Source organism: Nomascus leucogenys, chromosome 18 (assembly GCF_006542625.1).
Source record: "Nomascus leucogenys isolate Asia chromosome 18, Asia_NLE_v1, whole genome shotgun sequence".
NCBI lineage: Eukaryota > Metazoa > Chordata > Mammalia > Primates > Hylobatidae > Nomascus > Nomascus leucogenys.
The window spans coordinates 39,688,424-39,709,733 of record NC_044398.1 but is presented as its reverse complement, the minus strand read 5'-3'; the positions used below and the strand labels follow the sequence as shown (position 1 = coordinate 39,709,733).

Here is a 21,310-nt window from a genome sequence, read left to right as displayed (position 1 = left end):
CTCTGATGGATGCCCTGCAGAGCTCACTAGGGCTTCAGGTTTAGGAGGGAGAAGGCGTTTTTCTCACCCCACATCCGGCTCCTCCTCAGGATGAAGAAGTAGTGTGACCCACAGGAGGATAAACAAGGGGACACACCATGTCCTGGAACAAGACTAATGCAAGAGGAAACTGACCACTTGGAAACCCAAAAGGAGTGTCTTTTCTCTGCCTTGTGGACACCACTTTAGTCTCTGGCCTCACTTCATGGCCTACGTGATTGTTTCTAAGCTCCACACTGTCCTGCAGACACCACAGACACCAGGCAGTGGATACCTTTGCTGAATCCTAAGGAGCCAAAGTGTTTTTATAATGAACACGACCTCTTCCCTGAGATTGTCACATCCTGGGCAGTCTGGACAATGCACAAATTAGAACTGAACCAAGGTGAAAATAGGTAAAAGAGACACATCCACACTTCACTCCCTTTGGTGAGTTCACAGGGTAAGTCTGAAGTGAGGCTGATGCAGAGAAAACGGGGGTGCTATATTTCGTCTTGATGTCAGTTCATCACAAAGGGTTTGCATCTTAGCTCTTACCGGAGGAGATGGGAACTAGAAGTTATCTCACTATCTATCTACCAGTGATTGATAACACAAGCTTAGATGCACAATACTGAATAGTGTTCACATGTAATCCTCCTTTTAAACATGTAGACAGAGAACATGACAAGGAAATGCAAAACAGCAACTCCATGAAATCACTGAACAAAGCAGGATGTTCATCTTCTGACACTGTTAGCATTTTGTATATATTTACATGCACCTTGCTGCCCTTTTTGTTATAAATAAATTTTTCGGCAAGTTTAAGTCTCTTGGTTGTCTTTGTCTGTGTCTCCTCTCTTCCATTCAAGTGGTACCTTGTGAGAATACACCACGGATTACCAAGCTATGTCTGCTTCCACTGGTGCCTTAAAAATATCCTTAAAAAGGAAATGTGATTTATCAAGATGCCTGTTTTTCCCACAATTATTTCATTCATTTGTGCTCTTTCCATGTGAACCTGTGGGACCAGAGTCAGGATGCCTTGCTCTAGTTCATAGCTTGAATCTGCAGATGCCAGTCTGTTATTACTACACACAGACACAGATGCATTTTGCTTTAGGATTTCTCTAGGGTGTGCATACTCCAAACCCACTGTTTACTTCCAGATGATCTGCACAGGATAATTTTCCTCAGAATTTTTTTTTTTTTGAGACGGAATCTCCCTGTGTCATCCAGGCTGGAGTGCAGTGGCACCATCTTAGCTCACTGCAAGCTCTGCTTCCTGGGTTCACGCCATTCTCCTGCCTCAGCCTCCCGAGTAGCTCAGACTACAGGTGCCTGCCACCACGCCTGGCTTTTTGTATTTTTAGTAGAGACAGGGTTTCACCATGTTAGCCAGAATGGTCTCGATCTCCTGACCTCGTGATCTGCCTGCCTCGTCCTCCCAGAGTGCTGGGATTACAGGCGTGAGCCACCGCACCCGGCCTTTTGTTTTTCAAAGAGACAGAGTCTCACTCTGTCACCCAGGCTGGAGTGCAGTGGCACCACCGTAGCTCACTGTAGCTTTGAATTCCCCAGCTCAAGCAATCCTTCAGATTAACTATTAACTGGGGTATTATAAATCTCTCTCCCAGCCCCACCTCACATACACATAGGCTGCACACACACACACACACACACACACACACACAGTCATAACAGTCTCACAGTTTCCCCTGAAAATAATCTGACAAATGTCTTAGGCAGCATTGGGACCATGCCATTAGGTGTTGAGTTTGATTTTTTCAGCAGTGTCCCAACATATTCCTCATGTGCAGAGATGAGAGTGTAGCATGGCCAAATGCCAAATTTCCAAGAGACTTTTTGTCTTCGTCCATTTGTGCAAACCATGGACTATAACAAACCACCTCAGACTAGGTCATTTATAAACAATAGAAATTTACCTCTCACATCTCTGGAGGCAGGGAAGTCCAAGATGAAAGCACCAAGATGAAAGGTGAGTATCCGGTGGGGACCAGGTCTCAGCTTCCAAGGCAGCCCCTCCTTGCTGTTTCCTCTTGAGGGGAGTGACACTGGGCCCTCACATGTCAGAAAGGCGAGGAGCAAAAAGGGGCCTAGTGTGTTCTCTCCAGCTGGCTCCTAAGATCACTAATTGTTCATGAGGTGGAGTTCTCATGACCTTACCACCTCTCAAAGGCCAAACCTTTGCAAGCTGTTGCACTGAGGATTCAGTTTCAACATGACTTGTTTTTGTTTTGTTTTGAGACAGAGTCTTTCTCTCTTGCCCAAGCTGGAGTGCAATGGTGCCAACTCGGCTCACTACAACATCCGCCTCCCGGATTCAAGCGATTCTGCTGCCTCAGCCTCCCGGGTAACTGGGATTACAGGCGCCCACCACACCCAGCTAATTTTTGTATTTTTAGTAGAGATGGGGTTTCACCATGTTGGCCAGGCTGATCTTGAACTCCTGATCTCAAGTGATCCTGGCCTCCCAAAATGCTGGGACTTGTGCTCAGCCTCCCAAAGTGCTGGGATTTGTTCTTGGCCTCTCAAAGTGCTGCGATTTGTTGAGCCACTGCACCTGGCCTCAACATGACTTTTGGAGGGGACACAAACACTCAAAGCACAGTGGATGTCACAGTTGCTCTCCCTATGCTCAGGGTAAGGTCATATGGTCTGTGGTCCAGGTGCAGGCCATCAGGCCCCATGATTCCAAGGTTCACCCTGTGGCATGTTGGCAAGTAGCAGTGCCAGGCCATGCTCAGGCACACTGCCGAGAGGTTTTGCATTGGGAGAGCAGGAGAGTTACTTCCTCTGGTAATCTGGGGAGAACTGGTACCTTTTTCTCTTCTCATCAGCACCTGGACCATGGGTCACCATGCATGTGCATCTTGACATTCTTAGGGGTCAGGAAAACGTGTGGTGGCAGCAAGTGAAGGAGCAGCACACGGTGCAGGTACTACCCTTCCTGAATGCCTCCTTAGGCAACTGGAGTGCCACACTCACCTCCCTCAATTGTCTCCTGCCTTTCCACAAACCTCACAATAGGCCATCTGCATGCACAACCCAGGGGTATGCAATAACAAACAATAGTCTATAGGGATGTTCCGTGCAGCCAGTGATGATAATCAGAGAGCTCCAGCCAGTCCTTTGGAAAGTGGGGCTCAAGTGCTGATCAGTTCGTGTGCAGTGTGGTCACTACCTTTAGAGGTGGTAGCCTCAGAGACCACCTGCCAAACAGGCTGAGCCCAAGTCAAGTCATGCAGGGATACAGCCAATGGGAGAGAACTCTTGTCCTGCACACAAGAGCATTTTAGGATGGGAAGACATGTGACACTCACCTCCCCTAAGAAAAGTGCATTACAGCACAGGCCAAGTGCAAACCTGCCAGCAACTGGTGTTTCTGTCCAAGAAGCCTTTGCCATAATATGGAACCTTTCAGTTAGCCAAGAGCAGTTAGTTAAAATTGGACTAGATGACCCTGGCTTTGGATGGGCCATCCTGTTTATGCCAATGGTTGTAACTGCTTCCTTTTCACCCTGATGGTGAAGGAGGGATCCCCACTCTGATGCTATAGACAGGTTGAACACTGAACACTTGACACTGGACAGATAAGATCTAGGTGAGTTTGTCAGTCACACCAACTCTCAGAAAGGTGAGGAGGACATCACATGCTGGGCAGAGCCACAAAGGGTTCCACTTGGGAGCAGAGTGGAAAAGGAGAGGTTGTGGTGAGCAGCTGTATTATCCAGAGAGTACAGTGACCACTGTTTGCTGTGGGAGGATGTGAGGGGTTTGGTGAATAATTCCAAGAGCTGGTAGGGAAGCAGAACTTACTACTTAGGAATAAGCAGGAACTGTGCCTGACCCCCCTGACAGGGAGGACTGTCTGCTAAGGTACCTCACCTGTGGAAGCAGAGTGGGGATGGAAACGAGTTTAGGTCATTTGAGGCCCTTTTGGCTTCAGATGTCAAGAGAACCAAGAATACTAGTCCTTAATTTCAGGTCACAGTTACCATAATTTAAAATATATTAAGGACGTATAAAAGCAATTCAAATGTTCATTAATGGTGATTTACAGGTTCAGTCAGAAACACACGACTAACAAAAGAACACCTTAGCACAGAAACAAGATGTTCTTCAGGGTTGGTTGGTTATTTACTTATTTATTTACTTAATACACTTCATTTTTTAGAGTGCTTTAGGGTTACAGAAAAATTGAGCAAAAAGTACAGAGAATTCTCATATTAACCTTTACCCCTCCCATCCTCCACAGGCTCCCCAATTATTAACATCTTGCATCATTATGGTTCATTTGTTACAATTGATGAACCAATAGTGGTACATTATTAACTGAAGTCCAGAGTTGACATTAGGGTTTACTCTGTGTTTTCCATTCACTGTTTTCCATTCTCTGCATTTTGACAAATTACAGTACCCTAGAGAGTACTTTCACTGCCCTAAAAATCACCTCTCTACCTGCCATCCCTCCTTTCCCCTCAACTCTCAGCAACCACTGGTCCTTTGACTGGCTCGATAGTTTTGCCTCTCCCAGAATGTCATATAATTGCAATCATACAACACAGAAAGCCTTTTCAGATTGGTTTTCACTTAACAATAAGCATTTAGGGTTCCTATATGTCTTTTAATGACTTGATGTCTAATTCTTTTTTATCATATACCTGAGGACTATATTCTGCAACCCTGCTATAATTGCTTATTAATATCAGCAGGTTTTTGTTGTTTATTTAGAATTCTCTACAAAGACAATCATGTTATTTGAGAACAAAGACAGTTGTATTTCTTCCTTCCAAATTTATGTGCATTTAATTTCCTTTTTTTTTGTTTTGTATCACTGCATTAGATAGTACTTCCAGTACAATGCTGAAAAGCAGTGGTGTTCCTTGCCATGTTCCTGATCTTAGTAGGAAAGCATCTAGTTGGAAACATCAAGGATGATGTTAGCTGTAGGGTTTTTTGTAGTAGTTCTTTATCAAACTGAGTAAATTCTCCTGTATTCCTTCTGTGTTGAGAGGTTTTATCATGAATGGATATTGGATTTTGTCAAATGCTTTTTCTGTACCTATTGATATGATCATATTTAATCTCTGAGCTGCTAGTGCATGCAATGGATTGCATTGAATATCAAATGTTGAACAAGGCTTGCATTCCTGATTTGTTAATATTTTGGGGATTTCTGCATCTGTGTTCAATGGAAATATTGATCTGTAGTTTTCCTTTCTTGTAATGTCTTTGCTTGGTTTTGGTATTAGGGTAATACTGGCCTCACAAAATGATTTGGGAAGTGTTATCCCTGCTTTTATTTTCTGAAAGAGATGGTAGAGACTTGGTATCATTTCTACCTTAAGTATCTCGAAAAATGCACATCAGTGAACCCATGTGGTCCTGGCACTTTTTTGGATGGTTTTATTATTATTATTATTTTTATTGAGATGGAGTCTCACTCTGTCACCCAGGCTGGAGTACAGTGGCACAATCTTGGCTCACTGTAACTTCCACCTCCCAAGTTCAAGCGAATCTTCTGCCTCAGTCTCCTGAGTAGCTTGGACTATACACGCGTGCCACCATGCCCAGCTAATTTTTTGTATTTTTAGTAGAGTCAGGGTTTCACCATGTTGACCAGGCTGGTCTTGAACTCCTGACCTCGTGATCCACCTGCCTCAGCCTCCCAAAGTGCTGGGATTACAGGTGTGAGCCACCGCACCCGGTCTTGGAAGGTTATTAATTACTGCTTCAATTTATTTAATAGATATATATGCCTACTGAGGCCTACCTTGTGTGAGCTTTGAGAGAATGCATCTTGCAAGGAATTGGTCCATTTTAGCTAAGTTATCAAATTTATGGACAGGGTTGTCCATATTTCTTTCTAATCCTTTTGGTGACCATAGGATCAGCTGTGATGGCCTCTTTCACTTTTGGTATTAGCAATATTTGTCTTCTGTTTTTTCTTAATCTAGCTAGAGGTTTATCCATTTTACTGACCTTTTCAAAGAACAGTTTTGGGTTTTATTGATTTTCTCTTTTCAATTTCACTGATTTTTACTCTAATTTTTTTCCAGGTTACTTTGGATTTAATTTGCTCTTCTTTTTCTAGTTTTCTAAAGTGGAAGCTTAGATTACTTGTGTAATCTAGGGTCACCAGACTGTATAATCTTAGATTATTTGTACGATCTGATCATGTAATGTAGTGTACAATCTTCACACTGTCAATAAAAGCCCCATGCCAGCTTGATTCTGGCTCCGCTCTAGCCTCAACCCTCCTCTTCATATTCTCAAAAGTCTCTGAGGGCCCAGATCCCTGTCTGGGTACAATGAGCCTTGAAATGACAGTCCAACAGCCCTGGGCAGCAACTGGGCTGTATGTGTGGGCCTCCTTCCAGGGCCCTGTCTTGGAGAGCAGCTGCTTAAAGAAAATTTGGACTATCACTTACGCTGAAGTCTGGAGTGTTCACATATGTACCCTAGGCACTTCATGGCATGGGATGAGCCATAGGTAGGAAGAGAAAGGGAGTAACATGGAGGCAAACCTAGATCTTCAAATGTACAGGATAGATTTTTTTTTAGATAATTTGTTATTTTGATTTATAACTTTTAAATGGATAAACATTAGCTCAGTGGGTCTCTTTTTAAATTGTTTCAGGACATGACAAAAAACTGGGATGGGCCTGATGAAGTAACCACTACTAAATTAGGATACCTACTTCCTATTCCCAATTACGTTAAATACCATTACACATATGAAACACACGATTTATATCACATACCACTTGTACATATGTAAGTCCTATGAACTTCAGGGATAATTCACAGATGTGTTTAATGCTATTGCCCTGATTATTCAATTTATCTACGCTTTACAAAAAGCTTCATAGTCAAGTGGATGCCAGGGATACGGTTGCAGAAAGGGTGTGGTTATTAATACAACAAGGGAACTACTTGAGGCTAAATCTGGATTCCTTTGTAATCCTGATACAATACAGATCTCAGCCTCCTTTTCCATTCTGTAAACCAATTGTGTTGTTGGTTACTCAAATGTAAAAGTGGTAAAAGTTTGATATAACCACACACACACACACACACACACACACACACACACACACGGTGCACACAAACCATAGCAAAATCTGAGTAAGTCTGTATCTACTAGCAAGGTAACATCGATTTCTTGGACTTGACCATATACTATGATTATACATTATCCTTAGAGGAAGCTTGGTGAAGGGTACATGGGAATTCTATGTACTCATTACAACTTCTTGTGAGGTTATTTTAACTATTACTTTTTAAAAAATTCTTAAAGCTTTACATTCCACAATGTACATCTATAAATTATTGTTAGGTACCCTAAAAACTATTATGGCATCAAACTCAAAACAGAACTTGTCATATTTTATTTCTAAGCAAAATTTTCACTTTAGATTTCTTAAATTGACAATTTTCTCCTCAGTGTAAACTCTAACATAATCCATTTGTACTTTTGCCAAAAACTTTCACAAATTCAAAAAAATCTGTGAGGTTTTATGCCAGTATTAACCATCTGATATTCAACAGAATATCACTTCCTAACAAAAGTTGTCCTATAGTTGTTGTAGTCTATGGGTTTATCCCCTACTGTTACTCTGGAGTAACATGAGGTGAGTTTGTGGACAGTTACTGAACATTCAGGATGTCAACAGGGCTTTCTCCACAGTGTGAATACTCTCAGGCATTATGGAGGCTGACTTGTGGCTGGAAATTTCTAATATCCAATTCATTCATAAGGTTTTTCTCCTATGTGTGTTCTCTGATGTACAATGAGATTTGACTTTTGAGAGAAGGTTTTCCTGCATGTGTTACATTCATAGGGCTTTTCCCCTGTATGTGATCTCTGATGTTTAGCAAGGTCTGATTTACGGTAAAAGATTTTTCCACATTCATTACACCGACAAGATTTCTCTCCTGTGTGAGCCCTGTGATGTACTGTGAGTGATGATTTGTGACTGAAGGATTTCCCACATTGATTGCATTCATAGGGTTTCTCCCCCGTGTGCTTTCTCTCATGTAAAATAAGTCCTGACTTCACACAGAAAGATTTTCCACATTCGTTACATTTATAGGGCTTTTCTTGTGTATGGGTTCTCTGATGTACAATTAGAGCTGACTTATGGCAGAAAGCTTTTCCACACTCATTACATTCATAGGGTTTCTCCCCTATGTGAATCCTCTGATGCTGAGTGAGTTGTGACTTCTGGCAGAAGGTTTTTCCACATTCATTACATTTATAGGGTTTCTCCCCTGTATGTGTTCTATTATGTTTAGTTAGGTATGATTTATTGTAAAAGATTTTTCCACATTCATGACATTCATAGGGTTTCTCCCCTGTGTGTGTTCTATAATGTTGAGAGAGGGTTGACTTATGGCTAAAGAATTTCCCACATTCAGGACATGCAAAGGGTTTCTCCCCTGTGTGCGTTCTCTGATGTACTGTGAGGTCTGACTTCAAGCAGAAGGTTTTCCCACATTCATAACATTCATAAGGTTTCAACCCTGTATGAATTATCTGATGCCTGTTGAGTACTGACTTGTGGTAGAAAGTTTTCCCACATGCATTACATTCATAAGGTTTATCTCCTATGTGAGTTCTCTGATGCTGTGTAAGATGTGACTTTTGACAAAAGGATTTCCCACACTGAAGACACTCAAAAGGTTTCTCACCTGTGTGAGTTCTCTGGTGTACTGTAAGGTGTGAATTCATACAGAAGGATTTTCCACATTCATAACATTCATAGGGTTTCAGCCCTGTGTGTGTTCTCTGATGTTTAGTGAGGTCAGATTTCTGGTAAAAAGTTTTCCCACATGCATTACATTGATATGGTTTCTCCCCTGTATGTGTTCTCTGGTGTAATGTGAGGGCTGACTTATGGCTAAAGGCTTTCCTACATTCATTGCATTCAAAAGGTTTCTCCCCTGTGTGTGATCTCTGATGTTTAGTGAGGTTTGACTTCTCCCAGAAAGTTTTTCCACATACATTACATTGAAAGCGTTTCTCTCCTGTGTGTACCCTCTGATGTCGAGTGAGATGTGACTTCTCCCAGAAAGCTTTCCCACATTCATTACATTCAAAGTGTTTCTCTCCTTTATCACCTTTCTGAAGCTGTGACAGACACAATTTCCTCCTGAAATTATTCCCACTTTCACCACAATCATAGTGTTTCATAGGTACCCCATGATGTTTAGAAAGGGTGGACTTCATATATAAGAACTTCTCACAATCACTAAATTCATAGTGACTGTCCTTTGACGGAGGTATCTGATGGAACAAGAGGGATGAACTATCACACAAAGTTCTCCCAAATTCATTATATTCACAGTTATTCTCTTCTGCGTTCTCGCTCTTCCATGTATTGAATACTGCCTTTTCAAGGAGGGTTTCCTGACATATATTGTATTCAAAATTGTGCTCTAAAGTTTGAATCTTCTCATGCTGCAAAGTGTTCTCATGATGACTCAGAGTTTTCCTATTTTTCAAAACTTCATTTTTCTCTTGAGTACGAGTTTCATCATGCTTAATATTGAATAACAATTTCCCACAGGCATTAAATTCATCAGACTTTTTTCCTAAATAGTTTATCTTACTGATAACCAATTGTGAAACAGTGTTAAAACTCATTCCACATGAGTCACACTGACAGAACTTTTTTCTGGAAGGAAAAGAACTTACGTCCATGTTAAATGGTATTCCTATTACATTACCTTGTTCCTTAGTCAGCATTTCATTATTGATGAATACAACTTCCCACAAATGTTTAGATTGGTTTTCTTGGCTCCTCTCTTTCAGGTGATCAGCTGTCCAGACTTCTACAAACAAACAAAATTAATCTTACCATATAAATACCAAAACATCTCTTAGGGAATGAAATCTCTATACAAATGCCCTATGTTGTAGCTGACTCTGGTTTTTTGGCCAATTTCCAGAGATGAACATAATTCTAAGTGCACATTTTTTGTACTTCATGAGTTTGGGGTGAAAAAACAAAAATGAAAACCAGAAACAAAAGGCCTAGGCCAGTGGAAAAACAGAGAGGAATTTAACTATTTGAATGCACACATTTGGTTTCTAATGTAAGAATAATAACAGCAACTGCTTACATCTGCATTTCCCCATGCATCCCCCCAAGAACTATAAAGGTCAGCATAAGTGGAGCAAATAATATTATCTATAACAACCCATGACTTTAGCATAACTAGGAGATGGAGAATATTACTAATTTGAAATCACCACTACGCAATAGGTGTTCAAATACAGCAAAACGTGACAGCCCATGCCTACAAAGAGAGTCAGCCAGAGACTGGGGTGATCACATGGAATAGAGGAGACACACAGCCCAGAAAGGATGAAACACAAAACTACTCCCAGAAAGGGAAAGTTTTACTATGAGTGGGAAAATACTCAGAAGATGTCTGAGTTCATGTAGATTAAAGCTCAGGCTACTGGGAAATCCAAGAGAAGAGACTTGGATTGTATGCAAACTAAAGAGGCAAAGGGTAATCAAACTCAGGAATGAAGTTGTAAAGAGGACAGCGTAATCACAGAAAATAAGATTTATAATTCAAGTCTTATGAAAGACTTATTAAAGACATTCCTTATTAAGGAATCTGTCATGGACTAAACTGTGCCCCCCAAAAATGTGTATGTTAAAACCCCAACCTCCAGTGTGACTGTATTTGAAGATGAGGACTTTAAGGAGATTAACTAAGGTTAAATGAAGTCATAAGGGTTAGACTAATACAATGGCATTCGTGTCCTTATAAGAAGAGGAGGAGACTGGACAGCACATGCATGAGCTCTCTTTCTCCCCCTACCCACCACCCCCAACCGCTGGTCATATGCACAGAGAAAAGGCTGTGTGAAGACACCAGAAAAAAATGCCATCTGCAAACCAAGGAGTGAGAACTCACCAGAAACCAACCCTGCTGGCATCTTGACTTTAGACTTCCAGCCTCCACAATTGTGAGAAAATTTATTTAAGCTATCTAGTCTGTTGAATTTTGTTACAGCAGCCTGAGTAAACTAAAACAGAGCCAAAGGGGAAAATACACTTGACTGAAACTTGAATAAACAGCATTGTAAAGGAGAATCAAACAGAAAAAAGAGAAGAAACAATAATTTTAAAAGAGTAAGAAAAAAGAAAATTGGATCAGAAAGAAAGTTCTGGATAAAGCTGGTCTATAATTAAATAGATAAAATTGTAATACAGTATATATGTTATTGCAGTCCTTAAAGAAGAAAAAAGAAAACAATGGAATAAATCTAATATTTAAAAGTATAATCTAAGAAAACTGTCCAAAAATAAAAGATCTGATCCATGATGGTTCCTATTCAAAAGAACCATCATGAACCTGGGAAAACTGTTCAGCAACAGTTTTCTCTAAAACATATCTTAATAAAACTACTAGATGTTAAAAATTGAAGAAAAATTACTCTGGACAAAAAGACCAAGTCTCAGCAAACTTTTACTTTGATAATGAGTCTTGAAATCAGGTAATATTATACATACAACTCAGCTTTTATTTTTCAAAGTTTTAGTTATTCTAGTTCCTATGTATTTCCACATAAGGTTTAGAATTACATACTCAATTACTACAAGAAATCCTGCTAATTACTACATGGAATTATATTATTTTAAATCTGTAAGTCATTTTAATGGCAAAATACGTTAGCAATATTGAGCTTTCTGACATAAGCAGGGAGTTCCACTTGTTTAGGTCTTCAATTTCTCTCTGTAGTGGATTATTGTTTCTAGTGTGGTTTTTCACATCTTTTGCCAGACATAGCTGTAAAAAAAATATTTTTGATACTATTGCAAATAGAACTTTAAAAAATTGCAATTTCCAATTGATCATTGCTAATATATAGAAGACTCATTTTTAAATATTTTTCTCCTGCCACCTTAGCTACATTTAATAATTCTAGTCATTCTTTTTCCCATATCTTGGGAGACTCCATTAGATTTCCTACATAGATAATCATATCTTTTGTGAATAAAGACATTTCTACTTCTTTTCCACTCTAGTCTCCTTTCTTTTTCTTCCCTGGTTATACTAGGTAGTATATATTATACTATCAAGTATGAGTGGACATCCTTGTCATGTTCCTGATATTGGAAAGAAATCATTCCATTTTTCACAATTATATACAATGTCAATTGTACATTTTCTATGGATGACTTTTATCAGATTAAAGTTATCTTCTATTCTTCATTTGAGAGTTTTAATCAGAAATGGATGCTAAATTTTGTCAAATGCTTTCTCTGCATATATTGAAATGGTCACACGGGTTTGACTTTTTTTCTATTTTTTTCTTTTTAATACAGGACAGAGATGACTACATAATTGATGGGGCCAGTGCAAAATAAAAATGTGAGGTCAGTTACTCAGAATGTATAAAAAGAAGTATAGTAAAAGGTAAAATAAATTATGCTTTTTTCTTTTAATATATTTTACTACTTGTAAAATGTAATAGGTATAATAGTAATATAAAACAACCTAAATTTACAAATCACAAAAAAGTTTTGTTGTAATAACTTTAAATAATACAATAATTACTAATAGTTTGTCTGAAATTAACTCTTCGTGAATATTAGTTTTGTACAAAACTGAATTCAATTTTACATGTAAATTTATACAATGGCATTTTAATGTTTCCTCTGACATTTCCTACATCTTGTACAAGAAACCAAAAATGGCTTCATGATTTGCATATAATTGGAAACACCTGTTTATGCAGTGTATTGCTGTATTTTCAAATGCAAAAAAAAAAACTGTTTTTAAAGTTGGCTTCTTTGTTAATACTTGATTCATCCAAAATTTTAAATGAAAATAATGTTTTCTCCCATCAAATGAAATTCCTATTTCTAAGCCTGTGGATATTTGCTTTGCAATGTTGCAGCAGTTCTTAAGACCAGAGAATCTACACTCCAAAGAATTCTAGTAACTGCCTAGTGTGCCTTAACACAATGTCCACAAGTATGCTTTTATTTTCTAATACTTTACTGACCATGATGACTGCCTGAAAGCTGGAGGTTACTGTCCCAGTACTTAGCCCAGAAAATTAGTACTTCCTAAGAATGTCAGAGGGACAGATTTAGGGGAGAGACAAACCAGCCTCACATTGTGGGTCCTCTCTGGGGTGCAAATGTTCATGAGTTTGCTGCTGCTGCAACCAATGCAGACAAAGGTCATGGCCCTGGCTACCCACACACAATTCCAGGACACTCCCAGGCCATACTACACAGACCAACAGCTGAGTAGGTCACTGCCTCTCAAGTATTCTGTCTACTTGCACACATAGTCCAGTGTCCATCAGACTTCACATACAAATCATAAGTTCAAAGATAAAACTGTGAAGAACTTCAAGATGACAACAGCAGGGCATTAAGTGAAGTACAGGATCCCTTCTTACAAGAGTGTAGCAACATGTGACTGCACAGGTCACCTAGCCATGAAGTTGGCCTAGACACAGGGAATTACACTGACTGCTTTTCAAATGTTGAAAAAGCCAGCCAGGGATTAACCACACTTGGTCATGAGGTATTAATAACCTTGTTATATACCACTGGTTTCTAATCCTTAGTGTTTTTGAATTTATGTTCATGAAGGACACTGGTCTACAGCTTTCTTTCCTTGCAAGGTCTCTGTCTGGTTTTGTTATTAGGGCAATGCTGAACTCAAAGAATGATTTAGGAAGTATTTCCTCTTCTTCAATTTTCTGGAAAAGTCTGTATAGAATTGGTACTATTAATTGTTTGCTGGAATTCACTACTGAAGCATCTGGGGACCTGGGGTTTTCTTTGTGGAAAGGTTATCTATTTGTTTTGGAGTAAGTGGTGGTAGCTGTTTATTTGAAGGAAACTGTTCCTGTCATCAAAATCATCCAATTGATAACTTACAGGTATAGTATTCCCTCACTTCCTTCATAATATCTATAGAATCTTCAGTGATACATCATTCTTAGTTTTGATATTGATAATCTGTTCCACCTAGAAGTTTATACATTTTATCAATCTTCTCAATGAAACAGCTTTTTGTTTCACTGATTTTCTCAACTGTTTTTCTGGTTTTACAGGTTATATTGTTCTCTATTTTGTTTTTTGTTATTTCCTTTCTTCTACTACTATATGGATTTGTCTTCTTTTCTACATTCTCAAAGTGGAAGTAGCTAAGACCATTGATTTAGACCTTTCTTATCCAACACAAGTTAAACTTCATACATGCATATATTAGACATATACATATGCATAAATACATACACATATGAAATTCCCTATATGTGAAATTTACACATTATATATTTAATATATATTACACATAATACATTATATCCCATATATGAGAAACTTCATATATGCATTTACATATTGTGGAAACTTCATATATGCATTTACATATGGTGGATATATATGCACATAATACAAACACACACAATGCTTATTTGTGTTGCATAAGAAAGATCTCAAATCAATGACCTCAGGTGCTTCCACCTTAAAAAGCTAGAAAAAAGCAAATTAAACCCAAAAGTAAGTAGCAAAAAGCAGTAAGGATCAAAATGGAAAACAATGAAATCAATGAGTATTGTACGTATTTTATATTTCCTATAAATTTCCTATATGTAAATTTCCCATAAATTCTGTTTTCATTCACCCAAAGTTCAGAACACTTTCTAATTTCCCCTTCGAGTTCTTCTTTGAAGCATCCATTATGTAGACTTATATTCAGTTTCCAACTATTAGGGATTTAATAGATACTTCTGTTATTGATTTTTAATTTAACTAAATTTAAACCTCTTATGCTGGGAGAAAATATATGACTTCAATTCTTTTACATTTATTAAGATTTGCTTTATAATCAAGAATATGATTTACCTTTGTTAATAAATTCATTCATCTGCCCTTGAAAAGAATGTATATTCCACTGTTTTATTTGGGGAGGAGGGTGCAGAAGAATATTTTGTAAATGTCAATTAAGTTATTTAGGGTTAAGTCTATTATATCTTTGCTCCTTTTCCATTTCCTGTTTTATCAATTATTAAAAGGATGCTAAAACCTCTGATTATAACTGTGGATCTATTTCTCTTTCCAGGTCTATCAGATTTTGCTTCAAATATTTCACAAATCTGTTACTAAGTTTAGGATTGTTAAATCTTCTTGATGAATTGATCTCTATCAATATGAAAAAAATCTTTATCACTGGTACTCCTGGCTCTGAAAGCTACTTCATCTGGCTGTCACCGCACTGCAGCCTTGTGAATAATTTTACCATTCTACATCTTTTCCCATTCTTTTTGTTTATCTATTTGTCTTTGAATCTGACATGTTTCCTTTATAGGCAGCATGATTGGATCTCATTTTTATTTATCTTATCCAGAAATCTCTGCCTTTAAATGGGGTGCTATAGGCCATTTATATTTTCTGTGATCATCAATGTTTATAAAAGCTTTAATCAGTGTACTTTTCAGTAACAGTATATATATGAATCTTCCAATAGTATATACTTTACTTCTTTTTCATAGCCTTTTTAGGCTGTGATTGTCATATATTTTCAATATGTTACAAACCCCACAATACATTTGATGTTATTTTTGTATTAAAGTCAATATCCTTTTTAGAGATTTACATAAAGAAAAAGATCTTGTATACCTATCCAAGTAGTCAACATTTCCTGTTCTTCATCCCCCTGGGTAGATCCAGATTTCCATCAGACATCGGAACACCTCTTGTGGTGCATGTCTGCTGGAGAGGAAATCTTTCAGCTTTGTTTAACTGGAACTCACCCACAGTGTGAGTCCAGCATTATAGTTTCCATTTCTAGAAATCTGATTCCTATCTTTTCTGTTATACTGTTATACTGTTTATTTCTTCACTGTTTCTTATAGCTACTTTTACCAAGTATATAACTCTACATTGAGTTTTTTTGCTTTTAAAACTAAAAATGACGTTCTACTATTTTCTCTGTTGCCTCATTTAAGGAGAAATCTGCTATCATCCTTACTTTTGTTCCTCCATAAAACATGTCCTTTGTCTCTGGCTGCTTTGAGGACTTCATTTTAACACTGATTTAGAGCATTCTGGTTGTGATTCATGTGGCTTGGTGTAGTTTTCTTCATGTCTCTTGTGCCCAGGGTTTGATGAGCTTCTTAGATCAGTAGGTTCCCAACACATTTGGAATTTTTTTCATTATTCTCAAAATATTGTTTTCTGTCCTTTTCCCACTTTCCTTTTAGAGACTCCAATTCCATGTGTGTTAAGAGACTACTTGAAGTTCCCCTAAAGCTCACACGGGTTTGCTTTTTTTTTTTGGGACACAGTCTCACTCTATTGCCAGGCTGGAGTGCAGTGGTGTAATCTCGGCTCACTGCAACCTCCGCCTCCCATGTTCAAGTGATTCTCCTGCCTCAGCCTCCCAAGTAGCTGGGACTACAGGTGCCTGCCACCACGCCTGGCTAATTTTTGTATTTTTAGTAGAGATGGGGTTTCACCATGTTGGCCAAGATAGTCTCGATCTCTTGACCTCGTGATCCACCCGCCTTGGCTTCCCAAAGTACTGGGATTACAGGCGTGAGCCACCGCAACCGGCCCAAGGGCTTGCTTATTTTTCAAATACGCTTTTTCTCTGTTTCATTTGGATGGCTTCTATTACTGTGTTTTTAAGTTCAATAATCTTTTTCTTCTGCAATGTTTAAACTGCCATTAATTCTTGCCCTATGTGTTATTCTTTTTTTTGGGAGGCGGGGGAGACAGGGTCTCACTCCATCACACAGGTTGCAGTGCAGAGGCACAATCTTGGCTCACTGAAACATCCACCTCCCAGGCTCAAGTGATCCTCCCACCTCAGCCTCCCAAGTAGCTAGGACCACAGGCATGTACCACCACACCCAGGTAATTTTTTGTTGTTTCATTTTTGGTACAGACGAGGTTTCACCATGCTGCCCAGGCTGGTCTCTAACTCCTGAGCTCAGGAGATCCACCTGCCTTGGCCTCCCAGAGTGCTGGGACTACAGGTGTGAGACACCAATGATTGGCCATGTATTTTTCATCTCCAGCATTATAGTTTTCATTTCTAGAAATCTGATTCCTATCTTTTCTGTTATACTGAATTTTGATTTTTTTTTTAATCTTCTGTGTCTCTAAAGTTTTAGAACATATGGAACTAAATTATAATACTGTTTTCAATGAACTTGTCAGTTAATTCTAATATCTATGGCAATTCTGAGTCCATTTCAATTTCCTGGTTAGTCTCTTTGAGAAAGCTCATGTTTTCCCATATGTCTGTAAGTCTGGTAATATTTCAATGGACTGAGAGTTTTACTTGGTTGGATGCTGGGTACTTTTGGCTTCCTATAAGTATTTTTGTGCTTTGTTCTAGGATGCACTTAAGTCACTTGGAAACAATGTGGCACTTTCAGGTCTTGCTTTTGAGATTTGTTAGGCAAATCTGGAGCAGTGCTCAGTTTGGGGCACATTACTCCTCACCACGGAGAAAAGACCTTTCTGAACACTCTACCCAATACTCTGAATTATGAGTTTTTCCACTCTGGCTGGCAGGATCAGTCCTTTTCCAGGCCCTATGTGAGTACTGTGTACTGTTCCCTCTGATTCTTTTCAAAAGTTATTTCACTCATTTCCTCATGTACATGAGCTGATTAGTACTTTGCTGATCATTCATGGAGGCCCCTTTACAGATCTCCAGACCTCTCTCTGTGTGCATCTATCTCCTGCAAGCCACCAGCACTCCTCAACCCCCACAGCTTCAAGTTCTAGGAAAGAACTGCCAAAAGTCCTTGAGCCAGCTTCCTCCACCACCCCAATTAAAATATCCAGCCAAGTCATGGCAGTCTGAGAATGGTGGAGTACAATGCCCACCTAGCTCATTGAGAAGAGATTCCAAAAGAAACCAAGAAGACCAGACACTACTGCCCCAACCCAGATCCCTGATGATAAAGCACAGTGTCATCCATCCAGAGAAAAGCAAAACACTGCTGTAGTCTCCAGATCCCGAATAATGGAGCAGGATTCTCACCTAGGGCCAGCTGTAAGGACAGAGAGTTCCAAAACTCTCCTACAGAAAACTCACTTTGTTCAGAACAGAGTGTGGGTGAGTGCAAGCCTAAGGTCACCCTCAAAAAGAATGGAAATTCAATGATAACCAATTAAGAAGAGGGTGGCAGTTCTATGACAGCAACAAGCTAAACCACAGACCAACTGAAAGTTTACTGCAGAGAGCAAGGGAAAGAGATGGCTAAGAAGAGACATCCAGGGCAATTAGATGTGTTCCTATCTACCGGAAACACTCATACAAATACATACACAGATTTTCTACAATAATGATTTTTAAATTTATGTTTTTTAGGAGGTGACTTTCAAAATGGCAACATAAAAAGCAAACTCAAAGCCTCAAAGACAACCCTCTAGAAGGAACCCAAATTTAACAAGAGCAAACTAAGAGCAACATACGGTTCAGGACAGTGTTGAAAACAATAGAGCAATACGTCAGCAATCAGTAGCGGCTATCAGCAAAGTGTAACAGCAACAGAGGCAGACAGGCTAACACAGCAATCACAGAAAGAGACACTCAAAGAGAGCACTGTTAACACCACTGCCATCCTAAAGATAGTGTGCATTTCCAAGGTGGAGCCCTCTGACAAGCATCATCAGTGGGAACCCAATGGGGGTGAAAAAGCTTCTCTCAAATAGTACAGTCAAATCACCTAAATAAATAAGAAACAACAACAAGGCCTAGAAAGAACAGAGGAACCGATATCTAGAGAAAGTACAAAGTATTCTCTAAAATGTTTATTCTTCAACAAAAAAATTACAAGACATACAAAGAAACGGGAGACTGTCATCTATATACAGGAAAAATGGCAGGCAACAGCAACTGCCCTTGAGAAGATCCAGATATCAGACTTAGCTGACCTCAAAGCAGTTATTATAAATATGTTCAGGCCAGGCGCAGTGGCTCACGCCTGTAATCTCAGTACTTTGGGAGGTCGAGGCAGGTGGATCATCTGAGGTCAGGAGTTCAAGACCAACCTGGCCAACATGGTGAAACCCCATCTCTACTAAAAATACAAAAATTAGCTGGGCGTGGTGGCTGGCACTTGTAATCCCAGCTACTCTGGAGGCTGAGGCAAGAGAATGGCTTGAACCTGGGAGGCAGAGGTTGCAGTGAGCTGACATCATGCCTCTGAACTCCAGCCTGGGTGACAGAGCAAGACTGTATCAAAATTAAAAATAAAAATAAAAATATGTTGATAAGGAAACACTACTTAGAAAAGGGAGGTATGATGATGTCTCATCAAACAGAAAAATATTAGTAAGAAGACAGAAAAGAATACAATGAAAATTCTGGATTCAAAAATTATAACTGCAATGGAAAACGCACTAGAATGACTCAACAAAAGACTGGGCCAGGCGGGGTGGCTCATGCCTGTAATCCCAGCACTTTGGGAGGCCAAGGCAAGCAAATCACCTGAGGTCAGGAGTTCGAGACTGGACTGACCAACATGGTGAAACCCCGGGGTCTCTACTAAAAATACAAAAAAGTTAGCTGAGTGTGGTAGTGCACACGCCTACTCTGGAGGCTGAGGCAAGAGAATCGCTTGACCGCACGAGGCAGAGGTTGCAGTGAGCCGAGACAGTGCCACTGCACTCCAGCCTGGGCAACAAGAGTGAAATTTCATCTCAAAAAAAAAAAAAAAAAAGAAAAGAAAAGAAAGGTTGTACCTGGCAAAATAATCAGTAAACTTGAAGATGGATCAATAGAGATTAAGTAATCTAAAGAACAGAGAGAAATAAGAGTGATGAAAGATGAAGAAACCCTCAAAAAAATGAGGAATACCATTAACTACACCAATATATTAATAATAGAAGTACCAGAAGGAGTGGAAAAATATCAAGTAGCAGAAAAAATATTCAAACAAATGAATGGCTATGCTCACCTTGCAACACATATACTAAAACTGGAACAATATCAAGAAGATTAGTACAGTAGCTACACAAGAAAGACACAGAAGTTTGTGAAGTGTTCCATTAAAAAAAAAAAAGCCAAAAACTTGCAAATCTGTTAAGAGAAAATCTTGAAAGCATCAAGAGAAATACAACTCCTCACATGCAAGGGAATGTCTTAAGATTAACATATGGCTTCTCAACAGAGACAGTAGAGGCCAGAAGGTGGCAGGATGACATATTCAGTGTACTGAAAAAAAAATTTTTTTAGTAACTTGTCACCTAAAATAGCAGAACTATTTGCAAAACAGAGGGTGAAAATTTAAAATCCTGAAATTAAAAAACAAATAGAAACCAAAAAAAAAAAACTTGAGAATCCACTGCTAGTAGACTAAGCATAAAAGAAAGAAAAGAAGTTCTTTAGGGTGAAAACAAGTGATTTCAAACACTAGTTCAAATCCACAATTATTGTGGGTAAAGGCAATGACATGAGAGAGTAAAAAAGGCACATTTTTTCTCCTTTCTTTTCCTACCCAATTTAATAAGCAAATATGTATGTCAATGTTTATAATTGTACTGTTGGACCTATAACATATAGAAATGCAATATATTTAACAATAAGGCAGGCCAGGCACGGTGGCTCACGCCAGTAATCCCAACACTTTGGGAGGCTGAAGCAGGAGAATCACTTAAGCCCAGGAGTTCAAGATCAGCTTAGGCAACATACTGAGACCCTATCTCTAAAAAAAAAAATTTGTTTAATTAGCCGGGCATAGTGGCACACACCTATAGTCTCAGCTACTCAGGAGGCTGAGGTGGGAGTATTGTTGAGTCCCGGAGGTTGAGTCTGCAGTGAGCTGCGATCCTACCACTGCACTCCAGCCTCAAGGACTCAGAGAGACCCTGTTTCAAAAAAAAATAAATATATTGATAAACAAGGAAACAAATAATAAAGCAAAAAAAAAAAAAGAATAAAGCAAAAAAATAAGCAAAGTGGCTGGGTGTGGTGGCTCACGCCTGTAATCCTAGCACTTAGGGAGGTCAAGGCGGGCAGATCATCTGTGGTCAGGAGTTCGTGACCAGCCTGACTAACACGGTGAAACTCCGTCTCTACTAAAAACAAAAATCAGCTGGGTGTGGTGGTGCATGCCTGTAATCCCAGGTACTCAGGAGGCTGAGACAGGAGAATCACTTGAACCCAGGAGACAGGGGTTACAGTGAGCCCAGATCATGCCACTGCACTCCAGCCTGGGCGACAAAGCGAGACTCCATCTCAGGGGTAAAAA

At 39.2% G+C, this 21,310-nt stretch overlaps 1 protein-coding gene across 2 annotated transcripts in view; it reads right to left on the bottom strand.

The window, feature by feature from the left end:
* Nucleotides 1–7,410: 7,410 nt before the first annotated feature.
* Nucleotides 7,411–21,310, bottom strand: part of LOC100596514 (zinc finger protein 33B) — a 46,346-nt gene continuing 32,446 nt past the window's right edge. Inside the window, exon 5 of one of the 2 annotated variants that reach the window (XM_003282112.4) lies at nucleotides 7,411–9,879. In XM_003282112.4, the coding sequence (XP_003282160.3) occupies nucleotides 7,793–9,879 (2,087 nt within the window). In that variant the 3' untranslated portion in view covers nucleotides 7,411–7,792. The remainder of the gene's footprint in view (nucleotides 9,880–21,310) is intronic. The other variant, XM_012503881.2, reaches the window with a different exon arrangement.